A 19568-nucleotide genomic window follows, 5' to 3' on the forward strand; every position below is an offset into this window, starting at 1 on the left:
GCCATCTGTAGGAAGTGTTCCAGAAGGGGCCACATCACTAAGGTCTGCCGATCGGCTCCATCTGACACACCCCCTTCATTGACTCGCAAGTCTAAGCCTTCACTCCAGTCTGCCAAGGAAAGTTGTTTCGCTCTCACCAACTGCCGCTGCCCGTCTGGAACCACGATTGGCCAAACCGACTCGCCTACGCGACGCAAGCTGAACGTCACGGTGCTCATTGAAGGAGCTCCATGTGACATGGAGATCGACACCGGGTCTGCCCTGTCCATCGTGTCGTGGAGCACCATCAAAAGACTGGTACCCAGAGTGTCCAAAAGGCAACTCGACTCTCACCATGTACACCTGAGAGACTACCAGGGAAACGACATTCCCGTGGTAGGCGTTGGCCGGTTCCGGATTGCCTTCAAGGATTTTTCGGGCCTGCTCCGGTTGGTGGTGGTCGAAGGTCAGCCGCCAAGCCTCCTAGGGCTAGACTGGTTTGATGCCCTCGGCCTGGAAGTCACCGGCATCAACTGCATCTCTAACGCAGAGACTGAGGGTCTGGTCAAAGACTTTGCCGAGGTTTTTGACGGCACATTGGGGCAATATACAGGTACGCCCATCTCCTTTAGCCTTGATCCACAAGTCGCCCCCATCAAGCTAAAGCCACGCCGGGTTCCCTTTGCTCTCAAGGCTAAGGTGGACGAACAACTGGACAAACTGATCGCCCAAGGAGTTTTGGAGCCGGTTGACCATGCCAAGTGGGAAACCCCCATCGTCACGCCTGTCAAGCCAGATGGGTCGGTGAGAATCTGCGCTGACTACAAGTGCACGATCAACAAGGCACTTCAGCAGCACGCTTATCCGGTTCCTGTTGTCCAACACCTGCTGCATTCCCTGGGTGAGGGTAAGGTCTTCGCTAAGCTGGACCTTGCCCAAGCCTATCAACAACTGCCAGTCGATGATGCCACTGCTGAAGCCCAGACGATCGTCACCCACCGGGGGGCATTCCGTTGCCGCCGGTTGCAGTTCAGGGTGAGTGTGGCTCCTGGCATCTTCCAAAGCCTTATGGAACGTCTCCTGCAAGGGCTTCCGTGGTACCATATTTTGATGACGTCTTGGTGTCTGCAGACTCACATCAGCAGCTGTTCGAGCGCCTCCGTGCCGTGCTGACCAGGTTCCAAGAGGCCGGGCTCAAGGTAAAGAGGGAGAAGTGCCAGATCGCCGTTCCACAGGTAGAGTTCCTGGGCTACCTTATCGATGCCTCCGGCCTTCACCCGACCACATCCAAGATCCACGCTATCCAGCAGGCCCCCACCCCAAAGAACAAGACGGAGTTGCAGGCGTTCCTGGGGCTGCTGAACTTTTATAACATGTTCCTGCCCCACAAAGCCACAGTGGCTGAGCCTCTTCACCGACTCCTTAGCACTAAGACGCCTTGGGCCTGGGGTCATCGGGAGACGGCGGCCTTCAACGCGGTCAAGGCTCTCCTTTCATCAGACAGTGTGCTGGTACAGTACAGTGAATCCAGGCCGCTGGTCCTTGCCTGCGACGCCTCACCTTTTGGCATCGGTGCTGTCCTTAGTCACCGTTTTCCAGACGGAAGAGAAGCACCGCTCGCCTACTTTTCCAGGACGCTATCTCCGACGGAACGGAATTACAGCCAGCTCGACAAGGAGGCACTGCCACTTGTGGCTGGAGTGAAGAGGTTCCATGAATACCTCTATGGCAGGACTTTTGACCTCATCACTGATCGTCCAACTCCACCGGTCCTCTCGCCACGCATGCTGTGATGGACTGTTTTCCTGGCTGCCTACCACTACCGGCTCATCCATCGCCCGGGGAAATCGATGGGCCATGCCGACGCCCTCAGCCGTTGCCCTCTTCCAGCATTTGTGGAAGACCCGGCTCCAGCTTCATCGCTCCTTCTGATTGAGGATCTTCCGGCAGCGCCTGTATCGGCTGCCACTGTGGCCTCCGCGTCTGCCCAGGATCGCACCATCAGCCGGGTGCTCAACTGGGTGTGGAGGGGGTGGCCACAAGGGCCTTTTGCATCGGAGTTCCAGCCCTTCGCAACCAGACAACATGAACTCTCAGCTCATCGCGGCTGTCTCCTGTGGGGAGACCGCGTCGTGATTCCCCAGGGACTCCGTCAGCGCGTCCTGGAGGCTCTGCACGTTGGCCACCTGGGAATTGTCAAAATGAAGGCGTTGGCTCGGTGTTACGTCTGGTGGCCTAATATGGACGATGCCATCACTGCCTGGGTGTCCGCCTGTCAAGCGTGCCAAGAGTCGAGGCCTGCACCACCGGCAGCTAAGGGACACACCTGGGAGACGCCAAAGACACCCTGGTCGAGGGTGCACATTGATCTGGCTGGCCCCTTTCACGGCCGGACCTTTATGGTAGTGGTGGACGCCTATTCCAAATGGCTGGAGGTCGCCCTGATGCCCTCCACCACTACCGAAGCTGTCATCCGGGTGCTGCGAGGCCTGTTTGCAACGCATGGATGTCCTGATGTCCTTGTCTCTGACAATGGACCACAGTTCACGTCAGGCACGTTTGAGCGGTATCTTTTGGGACTGGGCATCCGCCATGCCCTAACGGCACCCTTTCATCCATCCAGCAACGGGCAAGCGGAAAGAATGGTGCGCTCGGCAAAAGAGGCACTGGCGCGCCTAGACCGGGGAGACTGGCATGAGCGGGTCGCCGAATACTTGTTCGTGCAACACATCACCCCTCATGCGGCCACAGGGAGGAGTCCTGCTGAACTGCTTATGGGCTGCCGCCTCAGGTCACCGCTCGACCGGCTACACCCGGACTTTGCCGTGGCTGAACCCCCAGGCTGTGCCAACGCGCCACGGTCATTTGTCCCAGGAAACCAGGTCTTTGCCCGGAACTATGTGGGGGACATTCCTTGGGTGCCAGCCACAGTAGTGGGAGTCACTGGACCTCGCTCGTACCAGGTGGCACTCGAAGACGGACGCTTGTGGCGACGGCACATAGACCAGCTTAGGCGCAGGGTTGGGGACTCGGACACTACCGAGGTGCCCCCAACTGCGCTTGCGGCTCCAGAAGAGACACGTACAGATGGCGAGGCCCCACCTACACCTCCCTCGCAAACTGCCAGCGTGGAGCCGAACCAAGCCGCTTCAGAGGGTCTGCCAGACTTACCACAGACTCAGACCACTCCACTTGCGGAGGCTCCACCCACAGCAGCGGATCCAGGGGATTTGGTTCCAACGCCACCTAGGGTCGCACCACAGCCTCAGCAAGAACTGTGTGGCTCTCCGGACTTGGCTACCAGTCCCCGGCGGTCTGGCAGAGTTTCCAAGCGCCCAACTTATTTAAAGGACTATGTTGTTGGACATGTATCACTGTTGGTCTAAGTATGGGAAATGTAACCAATATGCTTTTGTGCCTAATTGAACCATTACGCGTAGTGCTGTATATAAGGAAACCATTACGATTGTAACTAACACCTTATCTCGGTGGGGAGGGGTGTTATGTAGTGAAGTTTCACCCTGGGCCAGCAGGGGGATACTGTATATAGTTTTCACTCAGGTCTGTAGATAGCTTTCCCTCAGGTCCGCGTCAGTTATTTTAGGCGGGAACTCTGGGCTGTTGTTACAATGTTGACAGCCGGTTGCCTATAAAAGCAGGCCGGCTGAGCTGTTTGCAGTCAGTTCTATTCCAGCTTACGAAATAAAGAGCTATTTGGAGAAATCACTGGTCGTCAGCTATGTCAACCCACAACTTAACAGGTGACACCTGGCTTGAGAGCAGTACATGTGAAAAGGATCTAGGAGTCTTGGTTGACCACAAACTTGACATGAGTCAACAGTGTGACGCGGCAGCTAAAAAAGCCAATGCAATTCTGGGCTGCATCAATAGGAGTATAGCATCTAGATCAAGGGAAGTAATAGTGCCACTGTATTCTGCTCTGGTCAGACCGCACCTGGAGTACTGTGTCCAGTTCTGGGCACCACAGTTCAAGAAGGACACTGACAAACTGGAACGTGTCCAGAGGAGGGCAACCAAAATGGTCAAAGGCCTGGAAACGATGCCTTATGAGGAACGGCTAAGGGAACTGGGCATGTTTAGCCTGGAGAAGAGGAGGTTAAGGGGTGATATGATAGCCATGTTCAAATATATAAAAGGATGTCACATAGAGGAGGGAGAAAGGTTGTTTTCTGCTGCTCCAGAGAAGCAGACACGGAGCAATGGATCCAAACTACAAGAAAGAAGATTCCACCTAAACATTAGGAAGAACTTCCTGACAGTAAGAGCTGTTCGACAGTGGAATTTGCTGCCAAGGAGTGTGGTGGAGTCTCCTTCTTTGGAGGTATTTAAGCAGAGGCTTGACAACCATATGTCAGGAGTGCTCTGATGGTGTTTCCTGCTTGGCAGGGGGTTGGACTTGATGGCCCTTGTGGTCTCTTCCAACTCTATGATTCTATGATTCTATGATTCCTAGAGAAGGGGCCGTAGCTCAGTGGTAAACATCTCTGTTGAATGCAAAGGTTCCTAGAATCAATCCCTGACACTTTCAGGTAGGGCTAGAAAGGCCCCTGTCTATAACTTTGCACCGCCATTCAGCCAGCTGCCAGCTAGATGGACAATTGACTCGGTAAAGGACAATTTCCTATGTTCCTTCACAGATATCAAGACAGAATACACTGCCTCAGAGAGCACTTAGAATATGAAAGCAGATAAGTAGTTTTAAGCCATGACTGTCTAAGGAAGCTCAAACCACAATTTGATGATCTTACTTGACTAGTTAAGATAGAACTTTAGGCTATTGATAAAATAGATTCTAAACAGTAGTATTTATTTTGGGTACATCCACCACACATGAATTATAAATGCCTTTCTAAAGCTTTAGTTAGGGACACTTTTCTAGCTATGTCCCTATGTTGTCTTTTATTAGATATGTAATTAACGTGGATGAGAAACATTCTTTGTCTCAATTGTTGGGAAGATCAGATGCAATAATACTCCCACAGGTGAAAACTGAATTAATAGCTACATCTGATAGCTACAGCTTACTTTGTAGTTTTTCAAAGGCTATGTTCACATGTCGAAGTTTACCATAATTACTTCCCACATAGTATGTAAGCACATCCCATATGCACTTCTAAGTAGAAAAACAAAATCAATTTTACCCCTGGTTCATAAAAAGTTTCCCTCAAGTTATATATCCACTTTTCCCTTTTCATGTATACAACAATGAGGTTAATGTCAGTTGAAGAACCTATTATTCCTGAGTTAACTTTTGCAATAACAATTCTTAGAATTAATATAGTGCTTTAGTATGATCAGAGTATTACTGATATGACCCACATATTACTCAAACGAAGAAGTCAACCATGTGATTCAGCTGGCATTATTGTCCTCATAATATAGATCAGAAATTGAGGTTGACAGATAGTGGCTTGTAAGGCCACCTAGGACTCAGCTAGATTGGTAAAGAAAAAGTGTTTTATATGTGTTTGTATATGCAATATAACACTGTGATACCAGATGGTGCTGTGGAGTCCCAACTTTCCCAACCAGATTTTCCTGTATGAGTTTACAACGCATTTAAGTGAAACACTGTGTCTATATTCAGCCCTGGTGGATTGCATAGGATTGGTGAGATTGGAAACAAGGACCCTTTAAATTTATGCTCCCCCCCCCCCCCTTTGCTCTATATTTATCACTGAATTGGCTTCATAAAATCTGCAGCCTGGAAGATATTTGAACAATATTATGTTATCCACTATCAGTAATAATGATTCATTTCCTAAAAAATATCACCTATACACAGTGGTGGAGTTTCATGCTCTGGCACCGGGGGGTGGAGAGCAGGTGGGGCTGGGGCTAGCGCAGGTCCTGGGGGTGGGGCGCGGGCGGGGGGGCAGCTGCAATGGCACCCTGCTGGGATCACACTGCCGGGGGCGGTGCGCTCCCCCCGCACTCCTCTTTCTCCACCACTGCCTATACAGTGGAACCTCGTGTTACATACCCATGCCCCTTGTGAACGCTGTGGGTTACGAGCTCCCCTAACCTGGAAGTAGATGCTCCCAGTTGCAACCTTTCCCTGGGATACGAGTGGAAGTCGCATGCCAGCAGTGTGGCAGCAGCGGGAGGTGCCATTAGAGAAAGCGCGCCTCATGTTACGAGCGGTTTTGGGTGGAGGATAGACCTCCGGGATGAATTAAGTTCATAACTGGAGGTACCACTATATAGATTATTTTTTCAGAAAACCGCATAAAAGTTCAGAAATACTAATTTCACCCATAAAATGGCATTAGCAAAGTTATGTAAAACTTTGGTTAACATTATTGCTCAAGCATGCTCAATACAGTGGTGCCCCGCAAGACGAACGCCTCGCAAGACGGAAAACCCGCTAGACGAAAGGGTTTTCCGTTTTGGAGGCGCTTCGCAAAACGAAATTCCCTATGGGCTTGCTTCGCAAGACGAAAATGTCTTGCGAGTTCCTGCGGGTTTTCCCCCTCCCTCCCCTTTTCCTAAGCCGCTAAGCCGCTTATCAGCTGATCCGCTGATAAGCCGCTTAACAGCTGATCGCTAATAGCGCTAATCCGCTAAGCTGTCAATGGGCTTGCTTCGCAAGACGAAAAAACCGCTATACGAAGAGCCTCACGGAATGGATTAATTTCGTCTTGCGAGGCACCACTGTATTTTGGAATAACAAGGAGCCATAGTAAAAGAATGAAAATACTTACAATAATCTTCTCGGCGGACATTCCACATCCGTATGATTCTTACTGTGAGCAGATAGCATGGTGATTCTGTACTCTGCAGAACAAGACAAAATATACAAACGAACCTTTCAAGTGTTGAGTGTACTTCTTGTGATTCATAAGCTTTCTGGGCATACAACGCCCATCTCAAAGAAAGTGAACGTTATGAGGTTCCAAATTTCTCTCCATTTCAGATTAAAATCCACACTAGAGAAGAATTCCCTTCTATCCATGCAGCCAACAGACATACACACATTGCCCTTCCTTTTCCCGTTTAAACCATACTTATTCACAGTGGTATCAACAGCAGTGGCAACAATGTCTGTGGAGAGAGGGGAAGAAGCAAGGTCTCCCTCCCAACTCTGTCACCACATCGAAATAGTACACTGAGTAGACCTTAAGAGCCTTTTAAAACTATTTTCAAACGGATCACAGAGTGCACGTGCTGAAAATCAACAACCGCAGGTTCAATTTGTAATTTATGAGTATTTGTATAAGTATTCTATGTGTACCACTTTCTAGGCCCAAATCATCCTGTAGCTCCTAAACAAGAATAATTGAATAAACATATAACAGAGCAGTAGAAAATCTAAATGCCAGATAAAATGAAAGACACTAAAGGGTCTGGGAAAATAAAAATAAATTCTTAACTTGGTGCCAAAAGGATATCAGACTCAGTGACTTTCCCTAGGAAGAGCATTCCAAAATTGCTAGTGCCACAACCAAGAAGGTCCAGTCATGGATTGTTGTGACCAACTGCCAATTGTCACCTTAAAATTGCTATATGAACTGAAAAAAATTCATTGTTCCTTGTTCCTGATGTAGATTGTTATCCCCTCCTTGTTCCTGATATAAATCCTCTCTCACCCCTTTCTCCCCTGGCAAGGGGGAAGAACCATTTTGTGATTCGCCTCAGGTGCCAAAATGTCTTGGACTCGATAGATAGCAAAAATGAAGAATGTGGAGAAAACAAAACAAAAAAAAATTCCTTCCAGTAGCACCTTAAAGACCAACTAAGTCTTTAAGGTGCTACTGGAAGGAATTTTTTTTTGTTTTGACTATGGCAGACCAACACGGCTACCTATCTGTAATGTGGAGAAAAACATTTGGAGATGGTTTGTTGTTTTTCTGCCTAAGTGTTCAATATTTGGTCAGAATTGTCACACACACCCAGTACAGTTGCAGCACTCCAAGCACCATGAGGACAGAGATGGAACAGAGGAGGAAAAGACAGAAACCTCCCCCCTCTCTTCTGCTGCCACCAAAGCAGATGTCACCAGGTAAAGGAGGTGTAAGGGTCAGGAGACTTCTTCTCCTGTAATGTGCATCCTAGTATTGAAGGTGGATATTTTGTAACTGAGCTTCATATTCCAAGTCAAGGAATTACAAACATTGCTGACATCACTAATTTGTGGAAATAAGCCGGACTGATTTCCAACGAAAGATGTATAGGCTGCAATCTTAAGCAGCCAGAAACTCCAGGAAGCAAATGAAACCTGTTTCCAAACAGATGCATTATGAAACCATTTAAAAAGAAAAGAAAGTAATCAAGGTGTGAATGCTCAGGGAATTTGGCCAATAAAATTGCTCCACACTTCCATCTGCAGAGGCCTTGCAAGTAGTGTGCTCAAATACCTCAAAATAAAAGCAAACCCTCAATTAAGTCACACTCTTTTGTGTTCTTCTCCATGCAACAGTACCTTGCATTCAGCATCCTGTTGGACAGTATTCTGGTGCATCCACTGAACAGCTACAGTTCCCGAGGTTTTTGTTTTGCTATTTAGAATCTGTCCAAAAAGAAGAGAAAGAACAATGTTGGGTGGGAGGGGTGATAAAGTTTTCCTCCGTTTCTCATAATTCCCATTCTTGAAGGGTGTTTATTACAAATACCCAGTGCTTTTTTCGGGGGTGGGGTGGGGGTGGTACACATACGCCTAAACATTTTGTGAATCCAAGTTTGGCATCATTGAGGGGCAGTATTTCAATATTTGTAGGAAAAGGAGAACACCCCGAAACATTTTTTTTTTATGGAAAAAGGCACTGCAAATACCCATCTATTATGCAATGGTGTGAGGGCCCCGCTGTGCCTGCTACATTTGAACACCTTCCTTGTAAACGTCAGCTTTGTGTGAATACCTGCCTGGCATTTGGAGGACTTATATCAATTCATATGTTTAAATTAAGGTGAATGTATTGGCGGTCACTGTATTTGTAGGGTGAGCTGATGGATTCCCCCCTTCCCATTCTTCTCTCTTTCTTTGTTACATTTGCATTTTTTTAAAAAAATACTTAGGGTGGCTACATATTCATCACTAAATAGATAACAAAAAAGGACACAGTTGCACAAAATGTAGACATATTGACGCAATTTTAGAAATTGTGGCTATAATTTAAATAGAAATACAACACTATGTGCTAGTGGTTAGTGAGCAACTTTAGCTCGCCTGTTCTACCTTCTCAGGGTTATTTATCTTGGATTGGACTTGGATTCAGTCACCCTTCAAATAGAAGACTGTCCTCTGTAAAGCAGGACAAATTGCCACCCTGTGATTACTGAATCACAGAAGTCTCTGTGATGGAGAGTACAAGCGACTACTTCTCCCAAGATTACATCAGTTGACTCATGAAAAACATTTGACCCCATTAGAAAACAAGCAGCCAGACATATGCCTAAAGAACCCTATTGACAAGGTTCAGCCAACTGCCATTATAAGATTCTTCAGAGACAAAGAAATAAAATAACCTATTTTTCCATCTATAAGACACCGCTGTGTATAAGACGCCCCCTATTTTTGGGGACTCAGATTCAAGAAAATGGGGGTAAGAGATGCACCCATGTATAAGATGCCCCCTATTTTTTACATTATTTTTAAAGGAAAAAACCTAGTCTTATACATGGAAAAAATACAGTAATAATAATTCTGCAGTTATGCGTCAGTTGTATATTCAGTATCTGGATGTTAAGTCTCACTGGATGTTAAGTCTCACTGAACCCAATATCTGGATGTTAAGTCTCACTGAACCCAATGAGGATTGCATTCTATATTACAATGTTTAAAATGTGGCTTCTTTCCCCATCAGATCTGAAAACAATAATTTCACTTAACATGCATGAGACAACAACAAAAAATCTTAACCTGTCCCTTAAAAGCCAACAAGTTAGTTACCAGATCAACTTCCTAAGGGATGGAAACTGAATAATCAAAACACTAGTAATGAAAAAGCCCAACCTTGTTGTCTCCTGCTTAATTTCAGATGCTAATAACATTCTGAGAGGGTGACCCTGAAGATATGTGCCCTGCTTGTTTTACTCGTTTCACCTCGCTGTATAAAGAGCACAGTATTACATTTGAGTTTTGCATTTGCAAAAGCTCTCCTTTACACTCTGCCCTTTTTGTATCTCTCAGGCCACAGTTACTAATAATGTGGAAATAGCCAGTCTATTAATGAAAGGCTGCCCCCTTGCAAAGGCTTGTGTGATATGGAAGAAGCACCGGCTTTGTATCAACAATCCAGATAAGAAAAAAAGGAAATAGCATGCATACATGTAAGTGCAGCACATTCAGAGCCCCTATAGCAGCCACTTGGTTTTATTATGCCTACCTGAGGGAAAACAGCAGGCGATCCCATTGTAGAAACCACTGAATTCCTGCCACATGCTATTAAGAGTACTTCTGGTATGCAGCAGTGAAAGATAGTTACAGACCTCGGAATGGGTAAAAGCTGTACAGCAGGTGCTATAAACACTGAGTCAGAGCCCCACCTCTTTTGGGATTTCAGAAGCAGAAAGAATCCCCACCCACTTAGCTTGCACCGTGCACAAGTCTGTTGCAAGAAAGGGGTGTTTGTGTGTGTGTGGTGTCAGCAGACCTAGAACAAGGGAAACCCATGTTCCATAGATTCCACAACTGCAGGTCACTGGTTTTTGCTCATGAATAAGTATTTTAAGAATGGCATTCATTGGTGGCACCATGCTAAGGGCCCCCAAAGTCTGGTTGTTGTTGTTGTTGTTGTTGTTGTTGTTGTTGTTGTTAATTAAATTTTATTCCACTATATACCCACAGGTCTTAGGGTGGTTACAACATAAAATCACAAACTACATAATAAAAACAAAACAACCCAATAACTTATGCATTACCAAGGAAGAGTAAACATAGAGGACACAGATTTGCATTTTCTAATTTTTCTGCATAGCGGTAAAGGTAGAATTTGAATAGAAATAAAATACATCTCATGGACTGCAAGAAGATCAAACCTCTCTATTCTTAAGGAAATCAGCCCTGAGTGCTCACTGGAAGGACAGATTGTGAAGTTGAGGCTCCAATACTGGAAGGCTGAGGCTCCTTCACTGGAAGGACAGATCGTAAAGCTGAGGCTCCAATACTTTGGCCACCTCATGAGAAGAGAAGACTCCCTGGAAAAGACCCTGATGTTGGGAAAGATGGAGGGCACAAGGAGAAGGGGACGACAGAGGACGAGATGGTTGGACAGTGTTCTCGAAGCTACCAGCATGAGTTTGACCAAACTGCGGGAGGCAGTGGAAGACAGAAGTGCGACTAAACAACAACTTTGTGGTGCTTGCTCTCCCTTCTTAAGGTTCTTGATCTATAAACAGGACTTGGGTAGACTAGCTTGCCAAATAGAAGACTCCTTCAAAGGAAGGGCTCTCCATTGCCAACCTTTCAAATGGGGGAGTGTCCTCTGTAAAGTAGGACACACTCCCACCCTATCTCGGATCACACCTTCCCATAAAGGTGTGGATCACACCTTCCCATAAAGATGTGCTGACTACAGGACCCACTCAGTCTCACATACCCCCAGTTGGTTTCATTTGTGATAGAATTTCTTTAAAATTGTGTTTGAATGTGCATTTGGCCTTCTTAAACATACACAAATGATTAGGTGTGCCTATGTGGCCAGATTTTGCTTATAGTTTCACCAATTGGGTTTCTTTATAGTGGTGCAAACACAACGTTATTTCCCATAATGTTATTGTGGGGTTAAAGGCGATTACAATTATCGCCTTTATTTTGTATTTATTAGAAAATAAATAATATTTATTTATATCCCACTTTTCCCCCAGATGAAGCCTCAAGGTGGCTTACATGAATTAGAACAACACAGATAAAATACAAAGAGAAAAGTTAAGAAGTAATTAAACACTGATAGAATTAAAACCATATTTTAAAACTATTAACAAACAGATAGTTAACAACAACAACAACAACAACAACAACAATTTTATTATTTATACCATGCCCATCCGGCAGGGTATTCCCAGCCACTCTGGGCAGTTCCCAACAGAGCACTACAAACAGAATAAAACTTCAGACATCAAAAACTTCCCTCAACAGAGCTGCCATCAGATGTCTTCTAAAAGTCTGATAGTTGTTTATTTCCTTGACATCTTATGGGAGGGTGTTCCACAGGGCAGGCACCACTCCTGAAAAGGCCTTCTGCCTGGTTGCCTTGTAAACTCACTTCTCGCAGTGAGGGAACCTCCAGAAGGCCCTTGGCGCTGGACCTCAGTGTCTGGGCTGAATGATGGTACAGCACTATTAAAAGCCCTTTCCTAAACAACCAGCTCTCAAATGTCTGTCAGAATAAAAATCTTTTTTTAAAAATAATAATACTGTTTTTATTTTCATGCTACAGAAGATAAATTTCAAGAAAACAATTGTTACAACACTAAACAACTGATCTTCATCTGCTGATCGAAGGGCAACCAGAAGGGAGCCAGTTTAGATTACAAAAAATGATTTTATATGAAATATTGTGGGAATAAAGATCTTATGAGATGATAGGACTTGGGGAATTTGAGGCTTTTCAGATGTGTCAGGGTCAAAAAACATCTGAAGGGCCTTGCTATAGAATGCTTGTTGCACTGACACTGAAATCAATAAAGGTCTTTCTGATTGGCTATTTCAAAACAGTTGGTAGATGTACTCAGCTTCACTGTTTGTAATTGAACGACATCTGCCAACTCTTTTGAAACGCAATTCCGCAATTGTGTTGATGTTCATACTATTTGCTAACTTTTTCAAAGGAATAGTCATCCTGAAACCATTTTTTTCCAGGTTAATTAAATTGAGCAATTGATTTCAGTAATTCAGCTGTGTTAATTACTCACTTGCCTTTAATATTTTGCTTTCAGGGCTGAAGTAATAATAGTGAGAAAGAAAGCACAAACACTTCTTTTACATTGCTTAAATGATTAGCTAATTGCTTTCAAAGGAGAAGCTCCAGTTGCTGCAATTCTCCACACCACTTCAAATGCCAGATGTGGCTGTTTACTCATAAATATGGTAACAATGCCTGGGTTAGTCACATGTAACAAACCCTTCAGGTCATAAACGGGGGAGGGGGAGATATTTTAATACTACATATTCTGAAATTACCTGGGAAGCAAAGCCTCAGCATACCTCAGCTACTGTAGCACCCTGCTTGTGGTTAACGCTTAGCTGGAATGAAATATTCAACGCAGCAATAGAGAAATTAAAATAATAATTTATTTGTCAGACAAATAAATGAGAGGCACAGTGGTATATGGTTACCAAGCTCTGGCCTGGCCTCCTGCCATTATGGCCAGCACTTATATTTCCTTAACCCAGCCCCCTTGCTCCTCCTTTGGCTGCCTCTGTCCAATCAGCCTGGTTGAAATTCCTATTGGCTGTTTGCTAGAACCAATCACAAAAGATACACCCATTTCCTATTGCCTTTTATGGGAAATAAAAGCTATATATTCTTCTATCTATAAATGACAAATAAATAGTCATTTATCTTATATTTGTCTCAACAAGGAACCTTAATTACCAGTTCACCTCTTGCCCTCCTTGCCCTATTGCCCTCCAAAACAGATGGTTAATAGTTTTAAATTTTTATCTTATACAGATGTCAGGGATCTTGAGTTCACATCATCATTGAAAGATCTCCTTCTTTTGGAGGTCTTTAAACAAAGGCCTGACAACCATATGTGTGCTCTAATGGTGTTTCCTGCTTGGCAGGGGGGCTGGGCTGATGGCCCCTGTGGTCTCTTCCAACTATATGAAATAAGAATCTAGCATAAGGATTTAACATTTCGTAGTTTCTAAATCCTTTGCATAATTACATTTAAGCCAATATATTTCATACATTATCATAGATAGCCTTTTAGCAGAATAAACCTTCTCAAAGTAAAAAGGAAGGAACAGTTTACAGCCTCAAAATAAAATAGGAAGAAACCTCTTCTTCTGTTTACACCCCCCTTCTCCAGCCAAGCCAGCTGCTTTTTCCATTTGCTCTTGCCCTTTTAACCTTAGGAAAATATGGCTCAAGTTTAATGGGAGGCACATGGTTTTATTTTACTATTTACCAACTCTTAATTATGTTTTTTTCTCAGCTTTTTTATATTCTGTAATATGTAGGGTCAGTGTAACCTTTGCTCTCAGCCTGTAATTCCCTTTTTACGACTTTGAGAATTGTTTTCTGCTATAAATCAGGGGGCCCCCTTGTCCAGGAGGATAAACATCTTGCCAAAGTACTTAGGCAGCTGGTCTTCTGCCTGGCATAAAACATTTGAAAATCTTTAAGCTCATTTTAAAATACAGGCCCTGATCAAAATATAAGCCTTGATAAAAATGCAGGCTATGATTAGATGCCTCACTACCACACAATTATCTGTTATATTCTGTTTATGATCTTCAAAGGAGAATGCCGACACTTATCTATGTAGTGACAACAACAGCACTCAGGTACAAGAGGCAAGGGTGCCAGTTCCTGGGGACGTAGCTGTTTGGGACCCCCAGGAACCGGCACCCCTGCCTTTTGTACCTGAGTGCTGTTGCAGACGGAAATCCAAAAACGAGGGGGAGTGAAAATGGAGTGGAATATCCTGGAAAGGGGCTTGCAGGCTCCATGAAAAGGAGCACTCTACACTGCAACATTTCCCTTTTTTACAGGTCCAACTTGTTACTCTGATTTTCAAAGCCACTCGCAGGATCAATTTAATGCTGGGCCCATAAGATAGTTGGCACTATTGTTAGCTATTGCAGTTCGTCTTAAACTTTGGTTGGCAATTCTTTGTGGCCAGGAAACAAAATGTATTCTTTTGCCATCGCTCCCATGTTATCACAGCCACATTACAATAATGTTTATTATTTTAGCCTGTCACAGTATTGTGAAGCACATAAATGTAACAACAGGGGATTGGCTGTAATTCAGTGGTAGATCATATGTTAGATTTACCACTCCTCACCCAACTGACCCTCCTCAACCCCTGCCCCCATTTTGAGTCCTGTTCCCCCACCCCCCACAAAGCATTTCCTTTCAGAAGAAGGGCGAGTGTCGCCACCACCACGCCAACAAGACACAGCATACATGCCTGAGAAAACCCCTTAAACCCTATTTTATATTATTTTATTTATTTTATTTTTCATTCTCTCTCTCGTGTGTGTGTAACCAATACAAATGCATGCAGAAATAGAAAAAAGCGTTTCCCAAAATAATCAAGATTCCTTGTGCTCCGCTCCCTCTTTCTTCTGGCCCTCTGCCTGCCCCTCAGAGCCTGCATGGCAGCCCCTCCTCCTCCTTGCCTGCTTTCTAGCAGCTGCCACAAGCTGCCCAAAGGAGGAGGCCAGCAGCAGCAGCCATGAAGAGGCAACAGGATGCGCCCACAGCTGCTGCCACTACCACCACTTGGGACAAATGCCAAGCTCATCCTCCTTCCTGAACTCGGCGGTGGCAGCACTGTTGGGGTAAATAGAGTCATTCCGGGATCCAATCAGAAGCCAGGATGGCTTTTGTAATTCTGGGACTGTCCCTGGGAAATAGGGACAATTGAATGGTATGCAAGTAGAGTTGGGTAAGGCTCCTGATTATAACCATGAATGCTCGCTGCAAGTCAGTGTAGACAATCCTGATGTAGACTGACCAATGATCTGGCATTAATATTAACATTAAAATGTTAATGTTAGGCAGACACCTTCCCGGTTCTGCATTGCTTTTGGTGCCTGGTAAACACGTTTTTGCTTAGGCAAATCTACCCAGACATGTAATTTCGTTCTGGAGGTCCATTCTTAACCTGGAGCGCCATTTTAGCTAATGGGGCCTCCTGCTGCCGCTGCGCTGCTGGAGCACAATTTCTGTTCTCATCCTGAAGCAAAGTTCTTAACCTGAGGTAATATTTCTGGGTTAGCAGAGTCTGTAACCGGAAGCGTATGTAACCAGAGGTACCACTGTACATGAAATTTAATCAGTCTCATCTTTTCTAAGCACTTACTATTTGTTTGAGTTTCTGTTGCTTCTTCATATTTTAGGGTTGCCATATGACCGGAATTTCCCAGCCATATCTGGGAGAATCCAGATGCATGGCAACAACTTTGGGCAAACCCCCCCCCCCAAAAACTAAAAACCTCAAGACTTTCTGTCCAGATTTTCACTTTGAAATACGGCAACCCTATCATATTTGTCATCATCATGTTTATTACAGATTTCTAAGAACTGATGGTTTGCCTGGATTGAAACAAGTTTGTCTACCCTTTCACAAGCAAAGAAGGCACTTCCTTGGATCAGGCCCTTCACCTGATCTAGCAGGCCTCTTCTTATATTCTTACATGAATGCTGCTTTCTTTCCTTTGCTAACCACTGCATATTCACAGCCATCCTTGCCTCAGGAAAAGAAGACAAAGTCAGCTGCCCAGTCTCTGTTGTTCCTGGTGAGGCAATATTTCTACCCTCCCATTTGCTAGAGGAGACTGGCTGCCCTGCAGCAGACACCTCCTTCCTTGAAACATAATAGCTGTTCTGGCATGATACAGCGGCAGAGCAAGCCGACCGGGTGCCTGTGGGGGCAGGAAACTCCATGAGGCCTCCGAGGACTCTGCCTGCCTCCTCCCACTCAGCCGCCCTACAGCTGAGGGAGAGGTGGCGGGCGGACTGTTTGAGGCAGCACAGAGGCGACGGGTGCTCAAGCCACCGCCTCACTCCCAGGAGAGACATGTGGCTTGGGCGCTATGCAGGCCCAGCGGTGAGTGCCGCCCAGCATTTTGTCACCCCTCTCTATGGTGACACCCGGGGCGGCCCGTGCTGGGAATTTCATTCCTCCGTGCTGCAGATGTGTGATTGTTGTTGTCACGCGTCTGTGTTTACATTCCGCAGTGTTGGGTGTCAGGGGAACGGAAGTTCAGATATGCTGTTCTGTTCTGTATTACAGCTTTTGCTTTTCCCTTCTCTCCGAGGAAGAAAGGGAGAGAGGAGCTATGTTTTCTTTGTTTTGTTACGTTTGATTTTGTGCATAATAAATTAGGCTTAGATGTCACACCTCAAGGCTCAGCTTCTGTTTGGACTCTGCTAGCCGTGTGCTCATGTCCTTGGATATGGGTCACATCAGCATGACAGGACACAGGAGTGATGAATCATCCCGGGCGGTGCTGCATTGGGGGAGAGGCCTCGGCCTCGGCATTTCCCAACAGCCCGCCCCACCGCACCCCCCCTTCCTCTGCCCCTGGCAGGATAAGTACATCATAAGAACGCAGAAAAGGCCTGCTGGATCGGGCCAACGGAGCATCTAGTCAGGCATTCTGGTTTCACAGAGGCCAACCAGAGGAAATTGCAGAAGTAGGACCTTTCTCCATGCCCATTTATAAACATCTACCATGTCACCTCTTACTTAACTATTCTCTAAAACAAAAAGTCCCAACCATTCCACATCAGAGAGTTGCTCCATTCTCTAGATCAGTGGTTCCCAAACATTTTGAGTCATGAAGCCAAAGGCAAGTATTTATTTTTATTTCCATTCTCTACACGGAGCACTTGGAGATGCTTTGTGGAGCACCAAGTGCTCTGTGGAGCACTGAATGGAAACTGCTGCTCTAGATCATTATGGTTGCCTTTTATTGAACTACAGTGTTACCTTGGTTGACAAACTTAATCTGTTCCAGGGGGTCTGTTCAACTCCTGGAACTCTTCGAAAAACAAGGCGCGACTTCCGATTGGTTGCAGAAGTTTCCAAAAAACGTTCATAAACCGGAACACTTACTTCCGAGTTTGCAGCATTTGGGAGTTGATTTGTTCAGGAGCCAAGCCATTTGACATCCAAGGTACCACTGTATTTCCAACTCTACAATATCCTTTTTGAGGTGAGGCTACCGGAACATGACACAGTATTTCAAATGTGGTTGCATAATATATTTCTATAACAGCTTTATGTTATCAGCAGTGCACTACAAAGGTTCACTCTTTCCCCAGGAATATTAGGGTAATTTTTTTGAAGAGCTTAGATTTATTAGTTTTATGAGGGGATGTGGGTGGCGCTGTGGTCTAAACCACTGAGCCTCTTGGGCTTGCCGATCAGAAGGTTGGCAGTTCGAATCTCTGTGATGGAGTGAGCTCCCATTGCTCTGTCCCAGCTCCTGCCAACCTAGCAGTTCGAAAGCACACCAGTGCAAGTAGATAAATAGGCACCGCTGCTGCAGGAAGGTAAACGGCGTCTCCATGCACACTGGTTTCCATCACGGTTTTCTGTTATGCCAGAAGCGGTTTAGTCATGCTGGCCACATGACCCGGAAAGCTGTCTGGACAAACGCCGGCTCCCTCGGCCTGAAAGTGAGATGAATGCCACAAACTCATAGTCTCCTTTGACTAGACTTAACAGTCCAGGGATTCTTTACCTTTTACATTTACCTATTAGATTTATATGTTGCTTCCCACTAAGAAAGTCCCAAAATGAGTTATGATCAATTAATTTTTTTTAAAAAATCACCTCAACATTATTAAAAGCGGATTTAAGAGTGCAACCATATCATTGGTGCTGCCCAAATCCCCGTGAAAGCAAAAACAAACAAACAAACAAACAAACCAAAAAGGGTGGGGGGCTGGTGCCAAAACAATGCCAAGGTTGGTGTCAGGGAAAATTCATTTTCATTCCCCCAAATAGTGTGATTTATCAAACGTTGACTGTGAACAAAGCCATCCAATATGCCACATAAAGGGAAATTCTATTCGGCTAATTTTACATACCACCCAATCTTGTACCCTTTGGTCATAACAGAGTTTCTCAGAGTATATGTGCATGCAATATTGAAGGGGGATCCTGCTCATTTCAGTGGGCTGCATTTAATGCCATGCCAATATATTGTGCTCCAAATGGCTGAACCACAACATTCAGATCTTTGAGATCTGAAATGCACTTCTCCAATAAAGCATAATTAAAAGCTTCAGCGAGAGAGACAGCTCTAGAACACCTGGTGAGTATATTAAAAAAAGAGAGAGTTTAATTTGTTCCTGTCTCCACCTAGAAATAATTCTCCTAACCCAGCATCTTAGGCACAGCCTGTAACATCTCCTCCCTTCTGTAAGTTACTTATCAAAGGCATCATCGGGCGAAGGAGGGAGAGAGATTTTATGTGTTACCTAGATAAAGTAAGGACATAGGGCCTCTTTTGCCCCACAACTCCCATCATCCTTGACCACTAGCCCTGCTGGGAGTTGGAGTCCAACAACATCGGGAGTTCCACAGGTTCCTCATCCCTGTATTAGAATACACTAGTGCAACTTTCTGTATACTGTGGGGATTCTGGTGTTATTAAGTGCCTCTTGCCCGTGGGATCTCCTGTCCTCTAGTGGAACAACATTTATTCCACTTCCTTCAGCCATTTGTAGAGACATGAGGTGTCTTAAGGCAAGGGTAGGCACACCTTAGGCTTGCAGGATCAACTTTGTTTTTTACTCTAGATTGAAGTCTAGTGCAAAAGTAATACACTTTAAAACAAAACAATCCTGAGCCCAGGGGTTGGTTTTGAGTACCAAAACTGAATGGATCTCACAGTCCGTCTACATGAGAATCCACCCCTGGCCCCCCCAGCTTTCTTA

The 19568-nt window shown here is 45.3% G+C and overlaps 1 protein-coding gene across 1 annotated transcript in view; it reads right to left on the reverse strand.

The window, feature by feature from the left end:
- The window catches only part of LOC310848142 (cytosolic phospholipase A2 epsilon-like), a 52981-nt gene extending 42502 nt beyond the window's left edge, over positions 1 to 10479 (reverse strand). The window contains exons 1-3 of the mRNA XM_083746817.1: positions 10326 to 10479; positions 8423 to 8509; positions 6705 to 6777 (exon numbers count right to left, since the gene is read on the reverse strand). Of these exons, the coding sequence (XP_083602943.1) occupies positions 6705 to 6777; positions 8423 to 8509; positions 10326 to 10352 (187 nt within the window). The 5' untranslated portion in view covers positions 10353 to 10479. The remainder of the gene's footprint in view (positions 1 to 6704; positions 6778 to 8422; positions 8510 to 10325) is intronic.
- Between the last annotated feature and the right edge of the window lie 9089 nt (positions 10480 to 19568).

The sequence above is a fragment of the Podarcis gaigeae genome (genome assembly GCF_964106915.1).
Source record: "Podarcis gaigeae genome assembly, chromosome: 1".
Taxonomy (NCBI): domain Eukaryota; kingdom Metazoa; phylum Chordata; class Lepidosauria; order Squamata; family Lacertidae; genus Podarcis; species Podarcis gaigeae.